Consider the following 16952-nt stretch of genomic DNA (forward strand, 5'->3'; position numbering starts at 1 on the left):
CATTTTCAAAGAAATATTCTGCCCTAAACAACTGCCTCTTTTTTCTGCCATTAGTCCCAAGACTTACACTGTTGCCAGTAACCACTCTTGCAAACCATTCTGTGTTAAACACATTGTTATGCAAGATTAGAGACTTTTTAGTATTTTTATTCCATGTAATAATTTTGTCATTGAAGGAAACTAAATAATTAAGTTGAGTTCACATATTCTGATAGTTCCTTAAGAGTTTAAGAGCCCAGTTTATGTTGTTCTGAGCATTCCTTTGGAGTGTTCGGAAACTGCTACATTAAGATTTTTTCCACAATTTTGCAATCTCTGGATGGTGAAATGTAACTAATAATAATAGTTGATATTAGCATAAGGACACCTAGGACCTTTCAAGATGTTGCCTTTTGCTAACTTTGCTAACATACACAGTTGGTATTTTATCCTTAAATCTGCTCTCTAGAAAATAGTCATTTGTTGGGTGAGCAGACTTGAAATCTGCCTGGACACTGAGGCACAAAATCAGTTTTGCATGTGAGCTGAGGAAAAGGTGAAATGTTAATTTTAAGAGTGGCTGTGTAGGTATTTGCATGTGGTATATGGCAGTGGTGCAGCTGAGGCATAGCCAGTGCTTTTGACAAAGCACAGGTGCATAAGGGAACAAATATAATTATGGAACAAGAAGGGAATAAATATAATAGTGTAATAAAAAAGTGCTCTATTATAAAAATGGGCATACAGAAGGAAACTGCTGTAATTTTCTCCTGTTTATAGAGTCCTTATTGTAGTTTGCTTTTAGTCTGGACATGTTGCAAAAGATAGTTTCAGCTCACAGAGGATTGCAAGTGAAGAAAGCCTTCTGCAGTTAGTCATTTCTGAGAAGAACAGTGTGCCTAGCTATGCAAATCAGATGTGTTGTTAAAAGAAAAAACAAAGCAGGATTCATTTGACTGAATTCATTTGACTCAGTACAGCAAATTGATGTCCCAGGTTCTGATATGATAATTCAAACCATTTCTGCTACTGACCAGCTGTGTTTTTAAATCAATATTTTCTTGTCAGCATCCCTTTTGGGTGTTGTACCTTTCTCTTTACTGCAGAGAGATGCTGTTTTAAAGCAACTTAATTTTGAGAAGTGTAGTAGTTCTTTGAGTTATTGCTATTAGTAAGTCAGGATAGAAAACCACTTTTATTTCATGGGCAACATATGACACTATGAATTCACAAACTTATCAGTTTAAATTGATTCCAGAATGTAAATGTTAACACCTAAATTAAACACAGCTTTTACATTTTTTTATAGGACTTGATTAGAGACCAGAGTTTACGAGGAGAGGGAGGTAAGTAGCCTTTAAACTAACTGCTGTGTTACTTTTAATTACACAACTGTTTTGTCCTTTCCAATTACCCTACTTCCTTCTACAAAACACAGCCACAATGCAAAATATGACTAGAACAAAAAAGTGAATTTACATTTGCTTGTCCATGAACTTAGTATTTGTTTCACAAAGATTTGAGTCATTTGCTGGTCATTCTGGGAGTGGGGGAGACAGAAGGAGAAAAAGTTTTGAAGTAGTATCTAGTTTTTTTAGTTTTAAAATTGTTTTTACTCTTTCTCTCACCCACCCACACACACAAACTTATTCACTCACATGGCTGCACACAGATACACTACAACTTCCCAAAGATTTTTATGCCTGTTGTTACCTTTTCACACATGGAAACAACAGGGGTTTTCAGTGAAAACCATTGTGGTAGATGAGCCTTACCTTGGAAATGCTGCATCCTAAAGCAGCTTGAAATACTCCAGTTCTTCTCCCCCTCTACCCCTGCTGAAGTTGCTGCTTTGCTCTACTGCATGCCTGTGCTACTCTTGGAAGCAGATTATTAGGATCTTACACTAAAGCCAGGTCTTTTTATGTTTCCTTCAGGAACTCACTGCCCTAATTCAAAGTTAAGTCACAACTAGTGCCAGGGGGTTTATTTTTCTTTGTCTGTTGTGCACGGGCCTCTTAAGTCACTTCTCCCAGTGGTTGTCAAGGTCCCGAAGGGAGCTTCTAATGTGCTGTATCTATTCCTATGAATATAAGAATAAAGCAGAAATATTGAAAATACAGAAATACTGAGTAGGGCAGGCATATGACCGGTTTTCCAACTCCAAATCAGTAACACAATTGCTTCCTACTGATTATAACTTGCTTCAGCCATAAGTATGGGTCTGAATTACCATAGTGCACCCTTTCCTGATCTCAAAGGTTTTGTACTCTGGGCTTTCACTCACTTTGTTTCTCCCATGCAAATCTGGTATTTGGTAGGATGTGTTGTGTTTGATGGAGCTGTCTTTAATAATGCCAGCAATAGGCACTTTAAAGAAAGAAATTTCCTTTAACCCTGCAAGCTACTAATTGCCAATTGCCAGTTTAAGCTATTTTTTGTATGTGTTGATAGGTGTGGCTCTCCAGAGTTTTGCCCATTTTGTCCAACATTTAAATGTTGTGCGATCATGTTGGTTTTAACTTTTGATCATAAACCGTCTGCTTGGCATCTGAAAACAATTGGCTATTTCCAGTCCTGTAACAGTGTGCTTGGGAATTGACTTTTTTCCTTCAAAGTACAGAAGAAATCTATGATTAGGAGTCAAAGCATCCTAGTTATTTCCCATGACTTCTTTCATTTCTTCTATGTGTCTGTCTTTCTGTCTCTGCCTGCCCGTCTCTTTCTCTCTAACAGCCCCTTTGAACCAGCTGATGCGCTGTCTTCGGAAATACCAATCCCGGACTCCCAGTCCCCTCCTTCATTCTGTCCCCAGTGAAATAGTGTTTGATTTTGAGCCTGGCCCAGTGTTCAGAGGTAGTTGGGCTCTTCTTTCTTGTTTTCACCCAAACAAAATAAGTAAAACCACAGATGCTGTTTGTGCCTCACCCTCACACCGTGTGTATGTAAGTGTGTGAGTTTATCAAAACACCTCTGTTTTTTGCTTGGCCTGGCTGGAATGCTTTGAATGTGCTTTTCACACATACTCACTTTCACCTTTACACGCTTGAAAATGATTATAAATGAAGTCTGACTTAAATCTTCAAAAGCAAGGAATTTCATAGTTGAGGTTTTTCTGTGGACCTTAATTTAATCTTTCTAAACAAAGGGCATTGGATTGCATTGCAGTGATTTTAAATATAAAATGATCTCCTTAACTTAGAATTTCCTTGACTGTTCAGTTTAAGTCAGTTGAGTGCTATAACAGTCTTCTATATTTAATATTCTGTTTTGAAAAGTGATGTAGGTAATCAAATGTGAATTACAAACATTTCCATTGATATCTTGTTAGGTCTCAAGCTTTTCAAGTAATGTGTCATGTCAGCTTTCAACAAATATTCATTTTAACAGTGTGCTAGTGACACCACATCGGGGCTCTAGGTGGTTTTAGTAGTTTTTATTTAGTTAGTTAATTTGACTGAAACAGTATTTCTGTCCCATACTATGTAAAATAAGATTAGGTTAGATTTTCGTATCATTGGCCGAGGGGGTAATTCAGGCCTTGAGCTGTCAATGGATCTGTTGTATTGCACAAAATCCCAAAAAAACTCTATGGGATTTCATATGCTGGAGAAACCAACTATTGAGTAATAGCATGAAATGTTCATACTTGTGTCTCCACATAATATGTGTAGGAATGGTTAGTTCAGTGCATGTAGTGTGGTTTTGAAATGCTACAATCTTGGCTGTTTCAAAGACTCTTGTTTCAGAATATATCAAAAGCAGTTCACCTTTTGAACTTGTGAAGATCTTCCAGAAGTCTTTGTAAGAAGCCAGGTGTTCCCAACAAGCAAACTGGCTGCAGAATGAAACATGTTATGTACTGCTTCAGAGTCCAAGCTATTGACTTAAATCCAGCATTATCTGAACTATTCTACTCTTATAACTTGAAAACAGCCCATCTGGTATTATTATGAACAGATTAACTACAGTGTTCTGCCATGTGCTAAAAGCATTTTTGGTCAAGGGTGAACATTGTGCTAGTGTTCCCATATTGCAGGATTAAAATTTAAAGAGGAGATTTTAGCTACTTCAAAGAAAATGCATCCCAGATCTTTGCTATTGCAGAGGAAATCTGTAGCCCAGTCAACTTTTGAAAAATTGCTCATGTTCTGGGAACATCATACATTTGATTCCATGTGTATTTGATTTCAGATGAATCATTTAATAAATAATGACAGCCTAGTGGCCATAACATGAACACACAAGTGCATCCTTCAAGTCAGTGGCTTCTAGCTGCTTATAAATGTAGCTAGGATGCACAATATACATCATTATTGTTGCTTTAGTATGTGGGACAGTTTACAGATGCTGTGTCCCATTTTGTATCTGTTGGTATACAATTTTGTGCATCCCCTTACAAGTGCATCGATTTTAGCTTAGTGAGTCCAGTGATGGATACATATAGTCTGATAAATTAGCATGCACTGAGTGACTGAGCTTAAGCAGCAGTTTAAAAAGTCACAAAGTCCTGGTTGCCATTAGGAGACACTTTTTGCTTAGGGGGGGAGCTTCTAAGAGAATATGAGGAGTATTGTCTTCCACCACTTCCCAGAGCACTGATGTGAGAGAAGGCAGTGGAATGTTAGAGGTCTTGTTCAATGACATACATTGTTTAGCAAAGCAGCATGAATTTAATTAACAGTTGACCCTATTTTACGTCCTTTGCATTGGAAGGGTCAGCATAACCTTGTTAGGAATAATTGTAATGTATTTTAAAAAGCAGTGTCTAGGTGAAGTGCTCTATTTGAAAAGGGCCACTGGGGCTCTGAAACAGCTCTCTCAGTAACATTTTCCTGCATAGATTTGTTTAGATAACCTACAGGCCACAGACATACTGTTCTTTTTGTGTTTCCTAGAATATGCTTCAAATAGCTAACTAAAGTACTTGTGCTTTTTTAGTCCTTTCTAAAGTCTAATTTTTTTAAAATAATAGTTCTCTGCTAACAAATAGCTTTAAAACAGCCAAATGATTTTCAGGTGGCACTTGGAGACTCAACCAGAAAAAATTTTGATTATTTGCATTTAGTCTATTTTGATTCCAAAGTACAATAGTTCAGCTATTTGTTGGGTTCATAAAAGCTTAGATACAAGAAATATCAGAGTAGATGCTGCTAACTAAAATGCTACTGTTCTCAAAGAAACTGATGGAATTTTAAAAATACATCTTCAAGTATTTTTTTTCTTACTAAAAAAGACGTTGTCTTTTTGTTAATTCATGAAGAGAATGGAGATTATATCACATATATATAAATTTACACAGGGATGTTATATCAAATATTAAGAAATCTATACAGGGATATTTGGTATAGTTTTGTCTTTTCCTGAAATCTGAGACATGAGCACTAATGTAATATTAGGACAATATTCCCGTATATGTTTGTTCTCTCTTAACATTCACATTGATGTTTAGAGATAGTGCATCTCAAACACAATTCTTGCACCTAATATCAATACATTCTTGTAAGGTGGATTCTTACAGATAAAACTATCCTATTTCTGAAATTCAGGCTCAGCTGCAGGCTTGTCTGCAACACCTCCTGCTTCTTTGCCCGGGTCACTAACCAATGTGAAAGCGTTACAGAAATCACCAGGGCCCCAACGGGAAAGGAAATCATCCTCATCCTCAGAAGACAGAAATCGAATGGTAAGGGAAAGAGCAGCCCTTTTCTTCTGTAGAATTATTACACAACCATATTCCTCTCACTTTTCTTTCATCCAAGTTCTATAAATTATTTTGAAGATGAATATGGCAGTGATCAAGGACTTGAAACCGATAAATAATAGAGTGGGATAACCCACTTTAAATCCATAAATAATTGTGGGACTGCTATATAAATAATTTAAATAATTGACTAAACTCACTTTTACTGGTGTGATTCATATTGTTACGCTTTTTTCCCTTCATGTAACAGCTTAACTTTTCCCACCACGATTCATTAATTTTGAAAGTAACAAATGTAACAAATTTTTAGTAACAATACATGAAAACATAAAAACATCCACTTTTTAAAAAATTCACAGTTTATTATTACGATTAAGAATTTAAAATCAAATACTACTTTCTTTTTGTTAAGCATTTCTTTATATTTTCTGGTTTTAACACTGCCAGAAAGCTGTTGCAAATGTTTCATGTCAGGTAATAATTTGGCATACCTGTGTCCTGAGGTTTTGTGTAGGGCTAAGTTTAGAAGTCAAAAGACAGCATCTAAAAAAGAACAGTTTTTTAGGACATTATTGATGGTGAGAATTTTTTAACAAAGGAGCTGTTTTCAGAGACATTAATGCACTTGTTTTCTTCCTTTTTATTGTTTTTGCACATATATAAAGAAAACACTTGGTCGACGGGATTCAAGTGATGATTGGGAGATACCAGATGGACAGATCACAGTTGGCCAAAGGATAGGATCTGGATCATTTGGAACAGTCTACAAAGGAAAGTGGCATGGTATGTGGCCATGGTGGCAAACAGCTGTTGTTGAGGAGGTCACAGTGCCTGCCAGGGCACACCCAGCTGGACAGCAGCTTCCCAGAAACACACCTGGGTTCTGGTGGGCACCAGGCTGAGCCAGCAGTGTGCCCATGCCACAAAGAGGGAAAGATGGGTGTGCAAACCCAGGGCACAGGGAATATTTCTCTGTCTGCTCTGGGGTGCCCTGACCCCCAGGGGAGCCCTGACTGACCCTCATTCATGAAGAAAGTTTCCAACACTTCAAGGTAGACTAGAATCCACAAAAGTGTGAAATAGATTATAGAGAGTAGTGTAGGTGATCACTTGGGGAGAAATTTAGGTTTTGGGCTTTTTAGTATGTTGTGGATGGAAGCAAGATGGAGGGCACAGGGTGTCATCCTGGGTTTCTTTTTCTTCTTCATGGGTTTGGCTGGCATTTTGTAATTGGGCAGAAAAGTCCACATTGCAGCTCTGTGGGTTAAAAGGGAAAATAATCTAGGTGTCAGCTCTTAATTGGATAGATCCTGAAAGACCTCGTAACAAGAGGTTGTTGGCCATTTTGTGCCTTCTCATGAAAAGCTGCTAAACTCATGGTTGTGAGACTGTTTTACTGATAAGAAATAATAAACACTTGAGTCCAAGCATGAAATACCATCTCAAGTGCCTTCAACCCAGACCCAGAGAAACCAGCAACCAGTACCCCAGCAACTGGGACGCCCACAGATGGGCTCCTGGGCTGTACTAGGCATTGCCAGCAGGTTAAGGGAGCCAATCCTCCTCCTCAGCCCTGGTGATGCCACACCTGGAATGCTGGGCCCAGTTCTGGGCTCCTCAGAGCAAGAGAGATGTGGACATAATGGGGAGACCGCAGTGAATATGAATTTTAAATTAATAAGTAGTGTGCTAAATAACTAGTGTAAGTATTTCATATTGCTTGGAAACTCAACTCTTGCATGTTCTTCTGAACTGAGAAATTATTAGGGTAAAGATGAAACATTACAAAGGCAGAAGTATTCCCCCTGATGAATGAGGATTTCAGATGTGTATTTTTAATAGCTTTACTCTGAGAAATCATAGCCAGGTCAAAGTAAAAATAGTATTTCTACATTTTACTGAATATTGACTTAGTGTAAAACTGTAGTGATTTATTTCCTGTAAGCTAAAAAAACAGTGTATCCCAAAATTTCTGATGCTCTGTACAGCATTCTCTCAAGAGAGGAATATGTATCAATGGCACTTACTAAATTTTCTGTTTTAAAGGTGATGTGGCAGTGAAAATGTTGAATGTTACGGCACCCACACCTCAACAGTTACAGGCTTTCAAAAATGAAGTAGGAGTGCTCAGGTAAGAATATTTTTAATGGCACGAAATAATGTGTGTAGATTTGTGCTTCATTAATCACTGAATTTTTAGATCTCCATTGGAACACATTGGTCTCACTCCTGTGTGATGATACTTCAGGCAGAAGAGATAACCATTTAAAAATATTTCTTTGTACCCATTGTATGTGTTTGTCTGCACACCTATGTTGTGTGCAAACACTCAGAACTAGTTTTTGCCAATTTACTATCCCCAGGGCACAGTCAAGCCTAAGTGTGAGCTGTAGGCCTTCCTTTCTTCTCATTCACATTTTGCAGTAGGAGGAGAACATGACTAGTGGTTGATTTTTCAGCTACAGTCCTGTCCATATTATCTGTTGTTTAATAGTTCCTGTTCAGTAACATAAATTTCTGAGTTTTTTTAATGTAATTCTTATAAAGTCATTTCATTATTTCCTTTTCTCATGTCTACTGCTTCTACTATCTCAGAGGAGATATTTGTTTTGGGTTCAGCTCTTGAAGATCCATCAGCATTACATGATAGAATATACATTTTGGAGAATCATTGCATCAAAGTACAATCTGGAGCAGTGTTGAGCATAATTGTGTTTTAAGAAACAAAATACCAAGAAGGTTTTTGTCCCAGGAAACCTGATGGGTTGAGCTGGGCACCTGTGCTGTGGAAACATCCCAAATAAGCTACAAGGAGAAAGGGAATGGTCAGCCTTTTACCCTTGGAAAATGTTAGTTCTGAAAACTCTTAAGCTCATAGTTGTGGAAGTAGAGGCTTTCTGGGCTGTGCTGCTTTGGCTATCTCTTCATTTTCTTGATAGAATTTTGACAGAACTGAATGAAATCAATGAAATGAAATCTTAGTCCAGCTTTCTGCTGGTAGTCCCTTTGATGGAGCCCAGCCTGTTTGATATATAGTCACTTGTTCTATCCTTTGACCAGACAAGGCAGATTTACCTATAGTTGTGCTTTCTCCATTAGGATTTGCAAGAAACTGCTTATTTTTTGTTTCTTCAGCAGTTACTCTCAGCATCACTTGACAAGTTCTTGAACCTGAACAGGGCACAGTCTCATAGCATAGCACTGTCCTAGCCCACACTGCTGCAAGGACAAAGCCTCACACGCTGGTATCTCTTGTTAATTTTTTAATAAAAGTAAACATAAAAGAGCTCTGGCATTTTTCAGTTACCCCAGACTAGTTATTCCATGTTAGTATGATAAGAAAGGCTAACTTCAGGAATAATTCATTAAATTAATCTAACAAGAGGTTATCATAGTAAAAGTTGAGATTGACCCAACACCTTCTGTTTGGAAATATGTTTGTGGACTGTGATAGATCTGCCTGTTTTCCTGATTTCTTGGCCTGATTTCCTCCTGTTTCTTATGTTTTTGTAAACAGGAAAACACGACATGTGAATATCCTGCTTTTCATGGGTTATTCAACAAAACCCCAGTTGGCTATTGTTACACAATGGTGTGAAGGGTCCAGTTTGTATCACCATCTACACATCATTGAGACCAAATTTGAAATGATCAAGCTAATTGATATTGCACGACAGACTGCACAAGGCATGGAGTAAGTATTGGATTACTTGTCTGCAAATAAGCACCGGGGCAATGTTTACTTATCCCCTTCACACTGGCTGACAGAGGCAAATAAGGCCAGCTCTCTGCTCACTTTGCTGAGCCCAGGGTCCTGTCTCAATCATCAAAACATTTGGTGAAGGTATCAGAGCTCTCTCTGAATAACAGGTTTCAACATCTGAAGAGAACATCCCTATTTTGTTCTAAGGATTGTAAATAATCCTTACTCCCATAGAAGGCCATCAAGTTAGAATTTACCAAACTAGCCAAATATTGTGTGTCAAAGTCAGAACATTGCTGTAAGACCAGAGAAATTGCACTTCAGCTGTAAAACCACTATGATGATTGCAGTTCATTGTGCCATTTTTCTACTTAGTGTTCCATTACATTTTCAGTCAAGAGGCATGGAGGTGTTTGCAGCAACCAGCCTTAGCCTTCTGTTAGCCTGTGCATCTCCCCAGGCTCCATCTGTAGGTAGGGGAGATGCAGAAGCTGTTTTGTGAACACGATTCAAAGCAGAGACACAAACTGGGGCTTTTCCAGCAGTTTTGTGCCAATCTCATTGACTAAACAAAGAGCCATGGGAGACTAATTCAGGCTGTATCTGCTGTGGGGCAAGTGCTTTCCTCTGTGTTTCCTGCCATCTGTTTATCCAGGCTGCAATCAGGGGATCTTTTTTCTACTCCTCTACTAAAAAGCAGTCAGTGTACCCAAGTACACATTGAGACTGGAAAGCACATTTAGCTCCTGCAATTTAGGAACACCTTATCTAAAGCTGTGACTAACTCACAAAGTCTTGACAGTCCCCATTAAGGCTGGGAGGCAGAAATTTCAGCACAGAATTGCATGAAAAAAATTAGTGAAGTTCTTTTTACTGTGAATATTGAGTTAGAATTGAAAAGCAGAATTTTGAGCATAATTGTTATTCAACAGTAGCATCAGATTTGAGCTGGAAGTCTAAGCTTTGTTTTATTTTTTCCTGTGAATGTTGCAGAAATTGTCGTGGCTAACTGTAGTTTTACTGCCTGCATAAATGTGCAGTTTGAATGTCAACATAATTTGTTTCAGTAGTACAGTGAATTTTGAGTTGTTGATTGGTGAAGTATTATCTAACCCACCTAATCTGTGATATTCCTTTTCAGTTATTTGCATGCCAAGTCAATCATCCACAGAGACCTCAAGAGTAATAGTATCCTTTCCCAGAGATGTAATTTTGGAAGGTGAAAGCATTCCTGGTTTTTGGTTTTTTTGTATTTTTTCTGCCAGAAATTAACTTACTGATATGAAAAGCTGTTCATGTGTGAATATTTGCCAAATAGAAGATTCACTGAGAAGGGGTAATAGCACTAATAACAAAATAGGAGATGCTTACTGTGTCTTTTGATTCAATTGCAATAACACAGGGAGTTTTAGTTGGTATCACAAAGATTTTTTTGCATCCTTTGGTTTCTTCATGTAATGAAAGATTATGTGAGTTGGCTCATGGAATGTTTTCAGCTTTTCTCATACTTGGCACGTCATGAAAGCCACCTGGCCATGGTCTGCTCAGCAGTGACCCAGGCATTACTTACATAACCCTTACCTACCATAATTCACCATGCTGGCTGCTTAAAACCTGTGTGATATGGAAACCTTCTTCAGTGATGCTGAGTGGTTAACTGTCATGTTCATGTTGCAAATTTGTAGCTGTTCATTGTTCTTTTAGGACAGGACCAGCACTGCTTGTCTGTTTTCCCTTAACATTCCCCCCTTAGATATTTTTCTTCATGAAGACCTCACAGTAAAAATAGGTGATTTTGGTCTAGCTACAGTGAAATCACGATGGAGTGGATCCCAACAGTTTGAACAGTTGTCTGGTTCCATTCTATGGATGGTAAGCAAGGGGGAAGTAGTGAGCTTGTTTCAACAAATTTATTTACCTTTGGCCAAACATCCTGCTCCTATCCCTCTGGCACATTGACATAAAAAAGTTGGCTTAAGCTGGAAAAGACAAGCAGTAATATGAAGTAGTAAATGAATGTTTTTCAATTCTTCTTTAGGCATGTGTTTTCCAGTAGTCACCAGAAAAACTGTAGTGTCTCCATCTTTTACTCTGAGGTTTATACTGAAATGAAAATAGTGGCTAAGGAAAATGAATTGTTAATTATTATAATTAATTAATTATGTATCATTAATCTAGGGTTGAGGAGAAGGTGAGAAAAGCCTTGCAAAACATCCTGCAACAGAGTAGAGGAACTAGCTCAGGAAAAAGTAAGATGCTCTTAAGTTTTAAGGATTCAAGAGGAGTTGATTCATATTGCAATCTCCTGTGCAGCTCCACTTCCTCTTTTTCTGCCTGGAAAAGCTTAAAGCTCTGTTAGCTGGCATTAATTTCAGTGTCATTAGAATTCTAGTTTCAAAATACGTTCTCAGCTTGGCCGAGGTAATTTTTCTCTGTCATAGAAAAATAAAAGGGATCACCAAGCTGAAATGAAGGAATGAGTTTTGAGATTCATGTCAGCATCCACTCTGTATTAGGACCCAGTAACATGTGAAGGCAAGAGTGGACCTTGCACCTGTACCCTGGCCAAGTCCATCTTTTGTTCCTGGTAGGTAGGTGAGGTGCAGCACAATGGACAGAAATAAAAACTAATTCTTGCTTTTTCTGATACAGGCACCAGAAGTTATTAGGATGCAAGATAAAAACCCCTATAGTTTTCAGTCAGATGTGTATGCATTTGGGATTGTTCTCTATGAATTGATGACTGGACAGTTGCCATACTCCAACATCAACAACAGGGACCAGGTAAGGGGAGGCACTGACTTTAATCAAGGGTGGTCTGAATCACAGATTGATTCAGACTTGGGTGGGCAACTTTCTGATGTTCTGTGTGTTTCATGTTTCTGATTCTCATGCTGTGAGATGACATTTCTGCATTTTCTAGATCTGCCTCGTCCACATAGCAACAATTTACTTAATTCTCTTGAGGCATTTTTTGTGTCCTTCTTATTTTAAATATAGATTTTCAGTTTCCTGACTGGTTGCCAGGATACTTATTAGGGAGAGAGCAGATTACTTAATAGTAATCTAGTTTAGAATAGTTCTGCAAAGGCAAAATGATCCCCCATATGTGCATTCAATTATTCTTCTCATTCCCCCACCCCTCCACTTGCAGTGAATAATAAATAGTGCAGCTACAGGACTGACAAAACAGAAGAGCAGTCATCTCACTGAGTGTTTTATATTCATTTCAACTTTGAGAGAGCATGCACCATCTAACTGAACTGCAGGATATCTGCATTTCTCAAATCCTGCTTGTTGGACAATATAACTTCCCAGAGTCGGGGGATCCTATGAGGAGATTACTTAATTGTGAACAAATATTCCATAAATGTTAATGATTCCACATGCTGTAATACATCTCCATGGGACAGGCATGTTTGGGAAGGAATACCTGATTCATGATTTCTGTCTAACCTGAAAATAGCATTTGTGCATCAAGATCTTTGATGTAAACTGTTCTGTGTCTGAGCAGTGATGTATTTGTTGCTTCTGTGTCCTCATCCCTTGTTTTTTCACTGTCAGTACTTGAGAACTGAAACCATAGCAACGTTCATCTGTGAATGCCATTTTATAAGGCTGCTTCCCTTTCTGCCAGAACACTTCATCCCAATTCATCAAATTTGGAGTGACTCCTTTTTAGTTTTCTTTTTCTTTTTTATCATTTTGGTTTTGCCTTTAATGTCTGGATTCCCAGCCAGATGATCCAGCCTTCTAAAAACAGTATTTGGCCTTGTTTTTTACCTTTTGAGGTCTCAAAGACCAACCCAGTGATGTGGGTGCTTAGAATGAAGTGCTGAAACAAATTTTAAAATGCAAGTGAAGCCAACATCTGTGATCTGATGTCTTCAGTTTTGTCACTCCTTGTCTATTACATGAAAAGTTGCAAGTATTCCTCACTCTGGTGCATTTACATCAGCTACTATGACACAACCAAGATTCTTGGTGAATAAAGTGTCATTCTTGTTATACCTCAGAGTGTTTCTCTCACTTCAACAGATTTTTCTAGACTGTTCTTGTAGTGATACTCTCTTTTCTCTAGTCTAAACTATTTGAAACATAAAGAGTAATGAATTTTGAATCATTTCAACTTGTGCTATTATTTAGAAAATACCAACTGCTAGATAATGGGAAGTCTGATTGCAGCAGAGGTAAGGGATGCAGTACACAAGTCTCTACTACAAAATCCTGCTCAGCACATGGGGATTTCTAAAGGAACCATATGGGAGTTTTCTGTTCTGTGATGCCAACACAGATGTGACTGAAGGAGAGTTAAAAAAGGACTAGGATTGTGTTAGTATAAATAACATGGATAGCATGCTTGAGATGGGAGGCTTTTCTGCTGTGGGGTTTTTTTTCCCAGTGTCAAGATATGAAATAGTTAGACTTCATTAGAGAGAAGGTGTGATAAACCTGCTGGGTTGTCTGAGTTCTCAGAAAAGGCAGTGATTACTGCTGCAGCATGAATAGATCTTTGATTAGCTGGTTTGCAAGTGCTTTTTAGTGTTAGTGCTACTGCAGTACCCACACCATGTTGCAGATGACCTTGGCTTGACATGATGATGTTTGGTTTTTTATACATGCAGGAGATGATTAGCCATATTTGTTTTATTTTCCTGCTTCCTATCAGTTTACTTCGTTTTATGCTGAAGTTTTATCCTTAGGGAAAATATAAGCCTCCCATGTTGAAAGAATTACTGTAAAAATACCAAGCCTGTCTTCTCTTCTACAGAGTAGAGAGAATTTCTCTTTTTCTTTTGAGGTGTTTTCTTTTTTTTTGTGAGAATGGAGGAGGTGGTCAAATGTCAAGAATAAGCTAATGTGTTGGAAAAGTATGTGATGGAATCAATTCTCAGAAAGTAAAGAGTTTTAATATCCAAAGTACATTCGTTTCTTAAAATACCTTTCAATGTGAAGTTGTTGTTGATTTGTATTAGAAAACAGAATATTTCTTTTTACAGAACTTTTATTTTTAGACATTCTGTTCCTGCCAGAGTTGCTTGTTCTTGTTTTTGTCAGTTTTTGACACCGAAGAACCATTCCTTAGATGGTTATTGCTATAAATGGTAACCATTTACTAGTGTTCATGTTCCACAGAAATCTCTCTGAGGAGGAGGAAAAATCTAATTTTTTTCTCTGTACTGAATAGGTTAGCAAGTATTACTCTAAGAAATTAGTCAATTTCAATATCAGCTAATGTTTCCTGGGAGCAGAAAGCTTGTTGCTGCAACCAAAATAGTCTAGCAAATTGTTCACCTTTTGTGACTGTTTATTTTATTAATTCAGCTTCTTCCTCTTTCATCTTTTTTCCCCTTAAATAAAGATAATTTTCATGGTGGGACGAGGATACCTATCTCCAGACCTCAGCAAAGTACGGAGCAACTGTCCCAAAGCTATGAAGAGACTAATGGCAGAATGCTTAAAAAAGAAAAGAGATGAGAGACCCCTTTTTCCACAGGTGAGAAATGCTCCTCTTTAGTTCTCAACAGACTTTACAATTCAAAGTTGTAAACTCACTGGCCAGTTCCAAATCTTTTTTATTAATAATATGGCAGGGTTTCATAAGAGACCTGGTTCAGTACTTGGTTAGGTCTGTTTAATTAGAAATGCTCATTTTCATTTCAAAATTCAGGTATTAAAATGACCTGTGTCTTTGGAAAAGTATTTACATCTTGGAGAAAGTTTCAGCTGGGAGATAATGAAAGCAATAGTTACAGTTAGACACACAAATTAGTACTTGGTAAACGTACTCAGAAATGTTTACACTGCCCTCCTTGCTCTCCCCCAAGCTTCATGAAGGGAAACAGTTTTGCCACAGAGCTTGATTTTTATCGTGCCTGCTGAGGAAGGTTTGGGCTCAAAAAGCTTGAGGGGGAGGAGGGCAAAAATCTGATTTATTTTTTTCCTGTTTTGAATGTAAACCAAATCGTTTTCAAAAGATAAGGAGCTCCCCCTGCTGACTTTTTGGGAAATGTTGTTAAGCAAAACTGGCAGAGCTGGGTTTGCAGCAATGGCAGGTACAGGTACTGGTGCATAGACAAGGAGTCCAATAAAAAGTAAGTGTTTTCACTGTGCTTAGAGGGAATCTGTGCCTTTAAAAAGGGAGAAATTCCTCAACTGTCATTTTCAGCTTCCTTAGGATATAAACATTAAGAGTGCAATGCAGTAAGCTATATTTTTAAAATCCTTTTTTAAATATGTGTTTAAATATTTTTCCATAGTTAGTTGATATTGTGCCTTTGAATTTAAGAGACAGTCACAGCTTTGGAACAGCAAGTTTGATCATGTATTTTCTATGTTTTAGATTCTTGCCTCCATTGAGCTTCTGGCCCGGTCATTGCCAAAAATTCACCGCAGTGCATCTGAGCCCTCGTTGAACCGGGCTGGCTTCCAGACAGAGGATTTTAGTCTATATGCTTGTGCTTCTCCAAAAACACCCATCCAGGCAGGGGGATACGGTGGGTTTCCAGTGCACTGAGCCAAAATGTGAAAGCATGTGCTTGTGTGTCTGTGTGCTGGTGTGTCCTGTGAGTGCCAGGTGTTTGTTCTCAGCTCTACCAGCTCTGATTGTAAGGGTTACTGAGGGAACAAAGGCTCACTTCCTACCACTGGGCACTGAGTGTTCCCAGCACGGTCTGTGTTGGTAACTGGTGCCCTGGGAACAGCTGGCACAAGAAGAGCTGTAATGTCACATAAGAGACACTTCAAAACAAGCAAAAATCTTCTTAAGGTCATCAGGTGTCATTTTTGCCTAGTTTATTGATTGGAATTAGTTACTCAGGAGTGTATTTGATTTGAATCTACTCAAGCTGTGGTTGTCTGTTGTTTTGGGGGTTTTGTCAGGTTTTTTTTTACTTCATTTAAGGTCATTATATTTGAGCAAAAAGCTTTAGATTCTTCATTTAGTTAGGCTATTTATGTGGGAAACACTTGGAAAGATAAATTTATCTTCAAGGCTGAACACAGTCAAAACTTTGTTGTGGTCAGCAGAAGTGAGCAGATACAACACAGAATCCAAAGAAAGCCCTGAATAACATGTAGCTCTTATCTTAAAAGTGAAAGTTTAAATTAGTACTGTTTAGGGAACATTTCTCCTACAGAAGAGTGGTAAATGGGTTTTTTTATGTTACCTTTTTCTCTAAATATTCTGATCTGATATAGTTTACATCATCTCCAAATGTTCTGTTACAATGCAACACAGAAGAAATTCTGAATATGCTTTTGCCAAGCTGAAAGGCATTACTGCATTACTGGTAATGGTGCCTGTATCCTTCAATTAGTACAGATTTCAAAATTTATAAAAACATTTTAAATCTCAAGTATGACCAAGTGCTTTAAGAGGAAAAATGCTGCTAACACCTATAATAGGAAAAGAAGATTTGAAAAAACAGTTTTGTTCATGGAAATCAATGTTATACTACAAATTTTGTTAAGATGAAAAGTGTTAATTACTTTAATATTGTTAAGAATACACTGAACATGCTTCTCTTCAGAGGCAAATTGATTTTTGCAGTTCCATGGAAAAGC

At 37.9% G+C, this 16952-nt stretch overlaps 1 protein-coding gene across 1 annotated transcript in view; it reads left to right on the top strand.

The window, feature by feature from the left end:
* Window positions 1-16952, top strand: part of BRAF (B-Raf proto-oncogene, serine/threonine kinase) — a 77111-nt gene that overhangs the window by 55354 nt on the left and 4805 nt on the right. Inside the window, exons 9-18 of the mRNA XM_058806136.1 lie at window positions 1289-1325; window positions 5529-5665; window positions 6349-6466; window positions 7730-7814; window positions 9201-9377; window positions 10528-10574; window positions 11140-11258; window positions 12039-12170; window positions 14749-14883; window positions 15730-15883. Coding sequence (XP_058662119.1) covers window positions 1289-1325; window positions 5529-5665; window positions 6349-6466; window positions 7730-7814; window positions 9201-9377; window positions 10528-10574; window positions 11140-11258; window positions 12039-12170; window positions 14749-14883; window positions 15730-15883 — 1141 coding nt within the window. The remainder of the gene's footprint in view (window positions 1-1288; window positions 1326-5528; window positions 5666-6348; window positions 6467-7729; window positions 7815-9200; window positions 9378-10527; window positions 10575-11139; window positions 11259-12038; window positions 12171-14748; window positions 14884-15729; window positions 15884-16952) is intronic.

Source organism: Ammospiza caudacuta, chromosome 5 (assembly GCF_027887145.1).
Source record: "Ammospiza caudacuta isolate bAmmCau1 chromosome 5, bAmmCau1.pri, whole genome shotgun sequence".
NCBI classification, from domain to species: Eukaryota; Metazoa; Chordata; class Aves; order Passeriformes; family Passerellidae; genus Ammospiza; species Ammospiza caudacuta.